The 11303-nt window shown below is 48.6% G+C and overlaps 1 protein-coding gene across 4 annotated transcripts in view; it reads left to right on the top strand.

Annotated features, from left to right (window-relative positions):
• The first annotated feature begins 13 nt into the window (after positions 1 to 13).
• The window catches only part of Kdm2b (lysine demethylase 2B), a 152129-nt gene continuing 140839 nt past the window's right edge, over positions 14 to 11303 (top strand). For all 4 annotated transcript variants that reach the window (XM_076560010.1, XM_076560008.1, XM_076560009.1 and 1 more), the window contains exons 1-2: positions 14 to 77; positions 2558 to 2754. In XM_076560010.1, coding sequence (XP_076416125.1) covers positions 29 to 77; positions 2558 to 2754 — 246 coding nt within the window. In that variant the 5' untranslated portion in view covers positions 14 to 28. The remainder of the gene's footprint in view (positions 78 to 2557; positions 2755 to 11303) is intronic.

Here is an 11303-nt window from a genome sequence, read left to right as displayed (position 1 = left end):
CAAGTGGAGGTCTAGAGTTCCGTCAGCGATGATTGTGTGCCCACTGGGTGCCAACACTGTTCCACCAGGCGCTCAGGGTAGGCATTAAATTTGTGATCGAGAGGGACCGAGAGTCGATCCCGGAGTGGGCATGTGTACCTGTAATCCCAGCCCAGGGGAGGCTGAGGCAGGAGGATCCCAAGTTTGAGAGAGAGTGGTGAGTGCCTGTCTCAGAAGAGGGACAAAATTCCCTGCTCCCTTGCAGCCAGCGTTCCAGTAGAAGAGACACACAAACACCAATGTGCAAATTATAGTTCAGAAGGCTGTAAATGTGTAGAGAAAAATAATAAAAACGGTTTTTTAAAAAAGTGGATAATGAGCCGGTCGGTGGTGGCGCACACCTTTAATCCCAGCACTCGGGAGGCAGAGGCAGGAGAATCTCTGTGAGTTCGAGGCCAGCCTGATCTACAAGTGAGAGCCAGGAAAGGCACCAAAACTACATAGAGAAACCCTGTCTCGAAAAACCAAAAAAAAAAAAAAAAAAGTGGAGTAACAGGGTTTTCATTTTGATTTTAGAATGCTAGCCCCCGTTTGTATTTATTTTTGAGACTACCTAGCCCTGCCTGGCTTGGGACATGTCATCTAGATGGATTCGAACTTACATAGATCCATGCCTCCAGAGTGCAATTTGTTTACTACCACTGGGGGGGCGGGGGCTACGTGGTATTTTCTACTACTTTATAGAGGTAGAGTGTAAACGCGTTCACACCTTTGGGTCTTCACGCAACTGAGATTTGGGCCAGCAATGTGAAAAGTCAGGACCTAAATGGGAAAAAAAAAACTACCAGTGCAGAGACCACGAGGCAGGGGGTTGAGTGTGGAGCTCAGGTGAGGTAAGGACTAAGGAACTCCAAGGATGGTAAATCCAACGCAGCTGGTGAACAGTGGTTTCTCTGTCTAACTCCCCGCGGTCAGGATGTTTTCTGGCACCTGCTCCCCACTGAAGAAATATTTGTTGACTGAAGACATGTGAGGAAAAAAAAACAAGGGACAAATTTAGACCCGAGTTAAATCCTAAGCATGTGGCGCTCCCGGGTCTATGGTGTGATAGTTCACTCTCGAAAAACCACTAGAGGGCAGCCCTCCACCCAACCACATGGTACGAAGAAGGCTTTCCAAGTTTCTGAGACATCCCTGGAGGCCTTCCTCCTTGGTCTATAAAGGTTGAGAACTTGGAGCCGGCAGGGTGGCACATGCCTTTAATCTTAGCGAGGCAGAGGCAGGGCAAGTGGAACTCTATGAGTTCTAGGCCAGCCACTGCTACATAAAAAGACCCCCGTCTCAATAGCAAAATCAAAACAACCCAAAGATTGAGGACTTGGAATTTGAAATCTCACCCCACTGGGTTTGTTTTGCAGGTGGGCAATTTTTTGAGACAGAGTCTCACTATGTAGTTTTGGCTGTCCTGGAACTCACCATGTAGACCAGGCTGAGCTCGAACTCACAGATCCACCAGCTTCTGCCTCCCGGGTGCTGGGATTAAAGGCGTGTGCCACTACACCCGGCTTGTACTTATTACTCTTGATTACCATCTGCATCCGGGCTCAAATATCACTTCCAAAAAAGACCTTCCCTTTCTGCCTACATAGCCTCATGCCAGGACGTGTCTGGTCACCCTGATATCTCTCCTCGCAAAGCTCTGATCACGATAGCATCTGTGCTGGGTTGTTTTGGTTTTGGTCAGCTTGACACAGGCTAGAGTCATCTGAGAAGAGGGACTCTCAATTGAGAAGATGCACCCTTCAGATCGACCTCTAGGCAAGTCTGCAGGACGTTTTCTTGATTGATGATTGATGTGGGATGGCCCAACCCACTCTGAGTACATCTCTGGACAGGTGGGTGGGTAATCCTGGGCTCTAGAAGAAGGCATGCCAGGAAGCAGTGTTTCTATCAGATCTCTGTTTCCGTTCCTGTCCTGGTATAGAGTAACTTAAGAAGCCAAAGAAGTAAGCCATATAAACCATTTCCTCCCCGAGCTGCTTTTGGTCTTGGCCTTTATCCCAGCAACGCTAGGACAGCCTCTGAAATTGTCCAACCGATCTGTGTATTGATTTGACCACCGCTAAAGCATGAGCAACCCGTAGAGTGTGTTTATATGGAAACAGGTTCATGACTAAGGTAACCAGTGCCCTTGGGGCCGGAGAAACCGCTTGCTCGAGAGAGGGCCTGAGGTCTAGAGCGGAAAGTCTGGAAACCGGAATGACCTACTGATTTAGAGCAGCGTCGAGACCTGGCAGTGGTGGGTAGAGGGGCCTTTACAGTGGAGGGTTTCCTCATTGCCACCTCATACCCACCCCTCTCCTTATCACGCTGATTTTGAATTTGATTTGGAGTCAGCCCATCTGATGAGAAAACAGCTCCGCCTGCAGGTCCGGGGTTCGATCCTAGCACCAAAAAAGGAAAGCAAAGCAAGAATGAAAATTATCTAGACCTAGGGTGGAGGGAAGGCTCCCAATCACAGCTGCTGCGGACCCCAGAGTATAGAAGGGCCCAGAGTGACCTCTGCCTCCCTTCCTAGGTCCAGCGAGGACCATGAGTGGCCCCAAAGCCGTCCGTACCTCTGCTTCAACGCGTCGGAAACTTCGGGCTCTAGTGAGAAAGCACCGTGTTAAGCAATGTGCAGCCTGCTGCAGGGGGACAGGGAGGGTGGAACCCCAGGATCCTGATTCATCAGTGTCCCCGAACAAGCCTGCGGCTCCCTCAGGTCGCCCGAAGGTACGCTTTCAACTGCTGGGGTTGGTATCTGAAAAAAGAAGCTAAATACAACTTTTCTTTTCCAATCAGTTTTGTGCATGAGAGTGTAGAGACCCTCCCGAAAGGAAAAATGGCTAAATCCATTGGGACTACGGGGCATAGCCTGGGGCTGATTAAAGACCGCTGCTGCTGCTGCTGCTGCTGCTGCTGCTGCTGCTGCTGCTGCTGCATGAGTCGCCTAGGAGGTAGCAACATCCTCATCCTGTGGGTAGAAAAAAAGTTAACACCTGCCAGGCGGGAGGGGAGCTCTCCTTTAGTCCCAGCACTCCGGAGGCAGAGGCAGGTGGATCTCTGAGTTCGAGGCCAGCCTGGGCTACACAGCTAGCTCCAGGCCAGCCTGGGCTACACAGAGAAACCCTGCGCTGGCTCACTGGTTAGGAACATTTGCTGCTCTGGTAGAGTAGCAGGGTCTGTTCTCCGGCGCCCACACAGCGGCTCACAGCTGGCTGTCTACTCCAGGAGATCCAACACCCTCTTCCAGCTTCCACAGGCATTTCGTGTACATGGTGCACATACGTGCAGGCAAAACACTCACTACACATTAAAAATATATAAAATCTTTTCAAAGAAGCCATCTATTGCTATTAAGATTTTAGCAAGTTCTCAGGTGCCTTGGGAACCACTCAAAGAGCATCTTTAGCATTTAAGTGTTGTGAGTCTGTTATGTGCTTAAGACGTGGACTTTTTTTTTTTTTTTTTTTGGTTTTTCGAGACAGGGTTTCTCTGTGTAGCTTTGCGCCTTTCCTGGAACTCACTTGGTAGCCCAGGCTGGCCTCCAACTCACAGAGATCCGCCTGGCTCTGCCTCCCGAGTGCTGGGATTAAAGGCGTGTGCCACCACCGCCCGGCAGGACATGGACTTTTGTCTGCTCAGTTGCAATGTGACCTTGGGCAAATGACTCTCAGAACCTTGGTTGTTTAAGGAAACCTGAGAAGACATCGCCCTAGATTGGTGGCTCATGACTCTAACCCTGGCACGTGACAGGCAGGAATACTGCTGGGAGCTCCAAGCTACCCTTGGCTACATAGTGACCTCTAGGCCAACCTGGGCTATCGAGTCCTAAAAAGACACAGGCTGGAGAGATGGACCAGTGGTTAATGGCACTTACTGTTCTTGAAGAGGATCTGGGTTTAATTCCCGGTACCCCCATGGTGGTTCACATTTCTTTAATCCCAGTTCCAGGGCATCAGACACCTTCTTCTGATCTCCTTGGGCACACCTATGATGCAAATACACACACACACACACACACACACACACACACACACACACAACACCCCCTCATACAAAATTAAAACACACACACACACAACACCCCCTCATACAAAAATAAAACATCTTAAAACACACACACACACACACACACACACACACACAACACACCCTCATACAAAAATTAAACATCTTAAAACACACACACACACACACACACACACACACACACACACACACAGATGTCCACTGAAGGGGAATGTGAGGAGACACAAGGAAGCCAGCTATCTATCAGATCAAGTCCACACAAGGCACCGGAAGCCGGGACAAAAAGCCTGAAACGGATCTTCCTCTAAAATCTTTAGAGAAGGGTATTCCTCCCGACACATTGAGGAGATCAGGTAACCCCAGAGTGATAATGGCTACAGTTGGCTGCCTTCTGGCCTCCAGAGCTGAGACAATAAATCCGTGAAGTGGGTGTGGTAGGGCACCCCTGTAACCCCAGAATTTGTGAGGCTGTGGTAGGAGATAAGAGTTTGAGGGCAGCCTGGTCTAAGGCTTAAGAAAAAAAAATAAACGAATGAATGGATCCCTGAACGTCTTAGATTGCAGTGTTTTCTTAGCAGCAACCTGAAGAGATTAATCTCGGGACTCTAGAAGTGCCCCAAAGAGGAGGCTTGAGCCAACCAGAGAGATGGAGTCCTCATTTATCAGGGGGCTGTAAGTACATTCAGGAATAAGGAAAATCACAGCGCACTGGGTGAGGTAGCGACACCTGGCTTTGGACTCCAGTTTTCATCAGTGTGTAACTCTGCTACTTTGGGCAATCATCCCAACCTGTCTGGGCTCCATCTGTCAAGTGGGAGTCACGGTGGCACCAGGCAGCCAGGGTGGTGACGAGCGTTTTGTGACAGAACATTTGTCTGGCAGTCGGCACAATGCTCAGTAAACGGCGGCTCTTCTCCCTCGCGTGGGCCGTGCCGGGATCAAAGAGCAAAGGCAGCCCCGTCTAACCCCGCTAACAAATTGGCTAATCTGTATTTACCAAGGGCAGTTCATCTCTGAGAATCCAAACAGGAAAAACAGGTACCAGAAGAAAGGAACAGATCTGGAACTGCCTTGAAAGAAGCGAAAAGGCCTGTGGAGAAAGGAAAACTTGAGGGGCCGGAGCCCCTGTAGGTTAGACACAGGAGCGGCCCTCCCTTCCAGGAGGTCCCACTTGTTCCTGTCTCCAGTCGGTCTGGTCTGTGCAGAAAGCCTGATGGTTGAGCAGCCATTGGAGGGCTCCCAGCCATGCAGACCAAAGCAGGATAAGAGGATGAGATGGACTCGCAGGCCTGGCAGTGGGGTGTGGAATTGTACGAAACTCCGAGGCCTCATAAATCAGGTATAGCCAGGCGGCAGTGGTGGTGTGCGCCTTTAATCCCAGCACTCAGGAGGCAGAGGCAGGCGGATCTCTGTGAGTTCGAGGCCAGCCTGGGCTACAGAGCGAGATCCAGGACAGGCACCAAAACTACACAGAGAAATCCTGTCTCGAAAAACCAAAAATATAAATAAATAAATAAATAAATAAATAAATAAATAAATAAATAAATAAATAAACAAACAAACAAACAAGTAAATAAAATAAAATAAAAAAAGAAATCAGGTATAAAGATAGTATCTACTCAGGTAGCTGGGTGCACACACAGAAGACATACCCGTTTGGCCCGGTGCCTGGCACACAGTAGGCAGTGCCAGCTCAAGGAGTCAGCTGTCTGCTGCTCATAGGAAAAGGGGAAGACCGGAGCCCAAAGTAAACTCAAGGTACAAGTCCAGCATTAGCGTGGAGATATTTTTATCCAGACACCCGTCCATCTGTCTTCTGTCCATTCTAAGCTGGTGAGTCCATCCGACTCCTTTTAGAAGTCCTGAGTCAGGGCTGGCCACACCAAGTTCAGGGTAGTAGGGAGTTTGGTCTCTCAGCTCTTTCAAAAAGATTTGGAATCTACTTGAATTTTTTTTTTTGGGGGGCGCGGGGTTGGTGTCTCTGCGTTTAGCTGCTGTTGCCAAATTTCCCTTGCCTCCTCCAGTCTGGAGCTGGGCCACTTCCAGGATCTTTCTTTGTATAATTAAAAAGAAAAATAGAACCGTTGATGTTGCCAAACACGTATTTAAAGTGACACTCTGGAGCTCAGGGCGTTAACAATCAAAACGTTTTAAGGTTTAGATTAAAAGTCTCCGTACTCCGCAGTCTCCTGACCCTGGGATTTCTCTGGAGCCTGACTGCCTTTAATCCTCTGCCCTGGCTCATAAAAACCCTTTAGACGAAGGGTATTTATTTCTCAGAGAACTATTCCGGGCTAATCACATAAAAACACTCCGCTTCCCAGGAACACCCTGTCTAGTGCAGGTCCTGGGAACAGTGGGGTATTTGGGATAGTCACCTGAGGAGACACTCCAACCCCTTCCTTCATGGTGTCCTTCCCTCACGTTTCCAGTCCATCAGAAAACCCAGCCAGTTCTGGTCCTCAACATGTCCTTACAGTCAGAGCTCATTTCTCCAGCCTCCTCTTGCTCACTGTGTCCAGGGTGCCATCCCCATTCACCCGGATGTCAGCTGTCTCTTGCCCAAATCTTCTGTGGCTATTTTTAATTCTCCTAGAGCCCATTCTGTAAGAGCAACCAGAAAAATCTTTCAAAAAGGTACAGCATGCCGGGCACAGTGGCACACCCCTTTAATCCCAGCACTTGGGAGGCAGAGACAGGCAGATCTCTGAATTTGAGGCTAGCCTGGTCTACAAAGGGAGTTCAAGGACAGCCAGGGATACCCAGAGAAACCCTGTTTTGAAGATTGGAATTCATGGCTTCATAAAAGAAGCCCAGAGAACATTTGTCTCTTCTACGACAAGACATAGCAAGAAAATGCCATCATCGAACCAGGAAGCGAGCAGGCCACCAGCAGACAAATCCGATGGCTTTGTTTCGAGGTGGGGCACCTTATGAAGTCCAGGCTGGCTTCAGATTTGTATGTCGCTGAGGATAACCTTGAATTTCTGATATTGTCTCCACCTGTGGTGCTCAGGAGCCAGAGGTAGGTGGATCTCTGAGTACGAGGCCAGCCTGGTCTACTTGGAGATCCAGGACAGCCTGGGCTACAGAGAAAAACCCTGTCTCAAAAAAACAAATTAAAAAAAGAAAAAGAAAAAGAAAAAAGGGCAGGTTCCAATATTTCAGAATTTCTTCAGGCCATGCTTCATAGTATTCCTTCACGCAGTCAAGAATTTAAGAAATGCTTACTTGGTAAGCTTGGTGCAAGTGATCTGTTTACTGTTCAGTTAGAGGAGTGTTGACTGAGCCCTCATTAGTTGCTAGGTCTGAGCTCATCATCGAACGGACTGTCTATTTACCAAACATCTACTGGATACCACTCCCCCCCCCCCCCCCCCCCCAGTATCTGGGTATACAGTAGTTCAGTAAGTGTCTGAAGGCAGGCTCCCTGGTCTTCGTACTGAAATGCTCTTTGAAATGTAATAAATCACATACAGTGAAAAGGCTGTGATGTGGGTGTGTTCATGGTGCCGGAGACCCTGACCTCCTCGTACTGCTGGGTACCTTTCTCTTCTCACTTGGGAAACGGCTCTTGGAAGAGGAGGTCAGACGGGCTCTGTCTGCTTCACCTGCTTCTTGGTCTTTCGTGTCCCAGAAGGACCCTGCCTGTAGCACACACCTTCATCATCAAGGCCTGGGGTCTGGTGGCTGCCACCTTCTCCCAAAGCCTGTCACTCCTCCATTCATCAGGCAAGAAGAGGGCAGCAGCTGGGCTCTAAACCTGGCACTGCTGGCCGAGTGCCGAGCGCCGTCCGCCCTGCGTTTGGCCTGACTTCCCTGCTTTGAAGGATTTAACTCTTCCTCCGCACGATCCCATCCCTTGACTTTTATAACGGCGAATTTAAAAGGCGATCTTCTCTGTGTGTGTGTGGTGCGCGCGTGTGTATGCGCACCTCGGAGGCCAGAGGTGGATGTCCTCTGTCTCGGTGGATCTCTCTCCTCTTCATTCACTGTGGCAGGGTCTCTCCCTGAACCCAGAGTTTATGATTTGGCTAGTCTAGCTCGATCGCTCGCCCCAGGGACTCTAGCCTCTGCCTCACAAACGCTGGGATTTCAGGTGGTCCTCCACACCAGCAAGGCTTTTATGCGGGCACTGGGAATCCAAATTCTGGCCCTTGTACTCGCAAGGCAAGAAAGTACCTTGTTAGCCATGCCATCTGGCCAGCCTGGGAAATTAAAATTTTTAATTAGGGCTAATACATTAGGTGTACATAGAAATGGCTACGAGTCAAATCCTCACCACAGTCACAAAGCTTTAGCGCCATATGAAACCCCACCCCACCCCCCATTGGTACTAGGGATGGATGTGTGTTTTACCACTGAGTCCTGTCCTCTGCCTTGAGACAAGGTCTCTCAGGCTGGCATGGATTCTCGCCACCCACTCATCCTCCCATTCCTGGTCTCTCCCTCTCTCCTTCTCTCTCTTTAAACCTGTGGTGTGCAAGCCTTTTAATCCCAGCACTGAGAGGCAGAGGTTAGCGCCGATCTCTGAGTTCCAGGCCAGCCCAGGACTCCGTGATAAGATCCTGTCTGTTTTGTTTTGTTTGAGACAGGGTTTCTTTGTGTAGTTTTTTGGGCTGTCCTAGAACTAGCTCTGTACGTAGAAATGACTGTGGATCAAATCCTCACCACTGGCTGAGACCCTGTCTTTAAAAAAATTTTTTTGACCTGGTGGTAGTGGCTCATGCCTTTGATCTGGGCACACAGGAGGCAGAAGCAGATGGATCTCTGGGATCTCCGAGAGTTTGAGGCCAGCCTGGTCTACAGAGCTAGTTCCAGGACAGCCAGAGCCACACAAAGAAACCCTGTTTTGGCCGGGCGGTGGTGGCGCACGCCTTTAGTCCCAGCACTTGGGAGGCAGAGCCAGGCGGATCTCTGTGAGTTCGAGGCCAGCTTGGGCTACCAAGTGAGTTCCAGGAAAGGCGCAAAGCTACACAGAGAAACCCTGTCTCGAAAAACCAAAAAAAAAAAAAAAAAAAAAAAAAGAAACCCTGTTTTGAAAAACTAAAATAATACAATTTGTGGACATGAATGTGAGTGTGTACTTGGCAAGATTCCTGTGCAGACGGCAGAGGACAGCGTGTGGGAGTTGGTCCCCTCCTTCCGCCATGTGGGTCCAAGGGATAGCGCTCAGGTCATCAGGCTTGGTGGTAACTGCTCTCACCTGCTGAGCCAGCTTGCTGGCCCTGGCCTGAAACTCTTCGGTCTCCCTGAGTGTGCAGATTATAGGCTTGTGCTAACCTGCCAAGCCTCCCTTCTTTTTATTTACAGTATGATATACATCAAGAGATGGTTCAGTGGTTAAGAGCACTGACTGCTCTTCCAGAGGTCCTGAGTTCAACTTCCAGCAACTGTGTGGTGGTTCACAACCATCTACAGCGGGATCTGATAGCCTCTTCTGGTGTACATGCAGATAAAGCACTCATATACATAAAACAAATTGTAGCCGGGTGGTGGCAGCGGCAGCGGCGGCGGCGGCGGCGGCGGAGGAGGAGGAGGCGGCAAACGCCTTTAATCCCAGTACTTGGGAGGCAGAGGCAGGTGGATTTCTGTGAGTTCGAGGCCAGCCTGGTCTACAGATCGAGATTCAGGACAGGTCCCAAAGCTACACAGAGAAACCCTGTCTCAAAAACAAACAAACAAAAACTAAAACAACAACAACAACAAAAAACCCCAACCAAAGTAAACCAAGCCAAAAATTGTAAAAAGATACACATCATTATATGAAGGTAGTTTTAACCATTATAAGCACGTACCACCACACCTTGCTTAATCTTTTCTTTTCTTTCCTATTTTATTTATTTAGGTTTGTTTGTTTTTGAGACTGGGTTTCTCTGTGTAGTTTTGGAGCCTGTCCTGGATCTCGCTCTGTAGACCAGGCTGGCCTCAAATTCACAGAGATCCGCCTGGCTCTGCCTCCCGAGTACTGGGACTAAAGGCGTGTGCCGCCGCCGCCGCCGCCGCCGCCACCACCACCACCACCACCACCGGAGTTATAAAGATGGCTGTGAGTTGCTATGTAGGACCTGAGAAGGGAACTCCATCCTCTACCAGTGTAACAAGTGCTCTGAACATCTCTCCAGCCTTCATTTATAATTTATAAATTGTGTGTGTGTGTGTGTCTGTGTGTATGTGTGTGTGTGTATGTGTACGTGTATACTTGGACATGAGTGTAGATACCTGTGGAGGCCAGAAGGGGCATTGGAACTTTGGAGCTGGAGTTATTTATAAATTGTGTGTGTGTGTGTGTGTGTGTGTGTGTGTGTGTGTGTGTGTGTGTGTGTGTGTGTACTTGGACATGAGTGTAGATGTCTGTGGAGGCCAGCAGAGGGCACTGGAACCTTGGAGCTGGAATTACAGCTGGTTGTGAGCAGCCTGATGTGGATGCCGGGAACTGACTACTGACTTCAGGTTGTCTGCAAGAACAGTAAGCGCGCTTCACTGTCTAGCTGTCTCTCCACCTTTTTAAATGAAAACGAAACAAAACCCACTCGTTTGTACATTGCCATTTACTGTGGCCTTATCTGCAAAATGTCAGTTTAGAGCATCATTTATAAAGATAACCGTAACCATGTATCAATTGCGTTTGGTAAAAATCTGCTCATCATCATGGTCAAACTGGGTCAATGGGTTACTTTTGAAGCCAGACATTATGGTGTAGCAGTTAATCCCAGCAGATGGGAGGAGGAGGCTGAAGAAAATTCAAGGTCATTCTTGGCTACATACAGAGTTCAAGACCAACTTCAGTTACCTAGGACCTACTCTCAAATAGAAGGTAGAGTGTTTGCTAGTCATGCATAAAGGCCAGTACTAAAAAGAAAGAAAGAAAAATTAGGAAAAGGTAGACAAACAAACAAACAAAACAAAACAAAAAAACAAAAAACCCTACTTTTGGGGATTATTGTCAAGCAAAAAACAAAAACAAACAAACAAACAAACAAAAAAAACCCAACACCCTACTTTGGGGGATTCTTGTCAAGCCAAGTAATAAAAATTTGTACAAATGTGGGTACAAGCAGAAATGGGCACAATGGAGTTCTGAGATTATAGACAGGAAGAAACACTCACCACATTCCCCTAGATTCTCACAGACAGAAAACTGTTGTGACCTCTGGTCATCACGGTGTGGGAATTTCTCCTAAGTAATAAACCAACCAGTCAATTCTCCAGAATCGACAGGGCATACTAATGCAGTTCTGACACTCTAC

The sequence above is a fragment of the Peromyscus maniculatus genome, chromosome 23 (assembly GCF_049852395.1).
Source record: "Peromyscus maniculatus bairdii isolate BWxNUB_F1_BW_parent chromosome 23, HU_Pman_BW_mat_3.1, whole genome shotgun sequence".
NCBI lineage: Eukaryota > Metazoa > Chordata > Mammalia > Rodentia > Cricetidae > Peromyscus > Peromyscus maniculatus.
The sequence above is the reverse complement of the archived record's forward strand: the minus strand, read 5'-3'. Positions and strand labels throughout refer to the sequence as shown.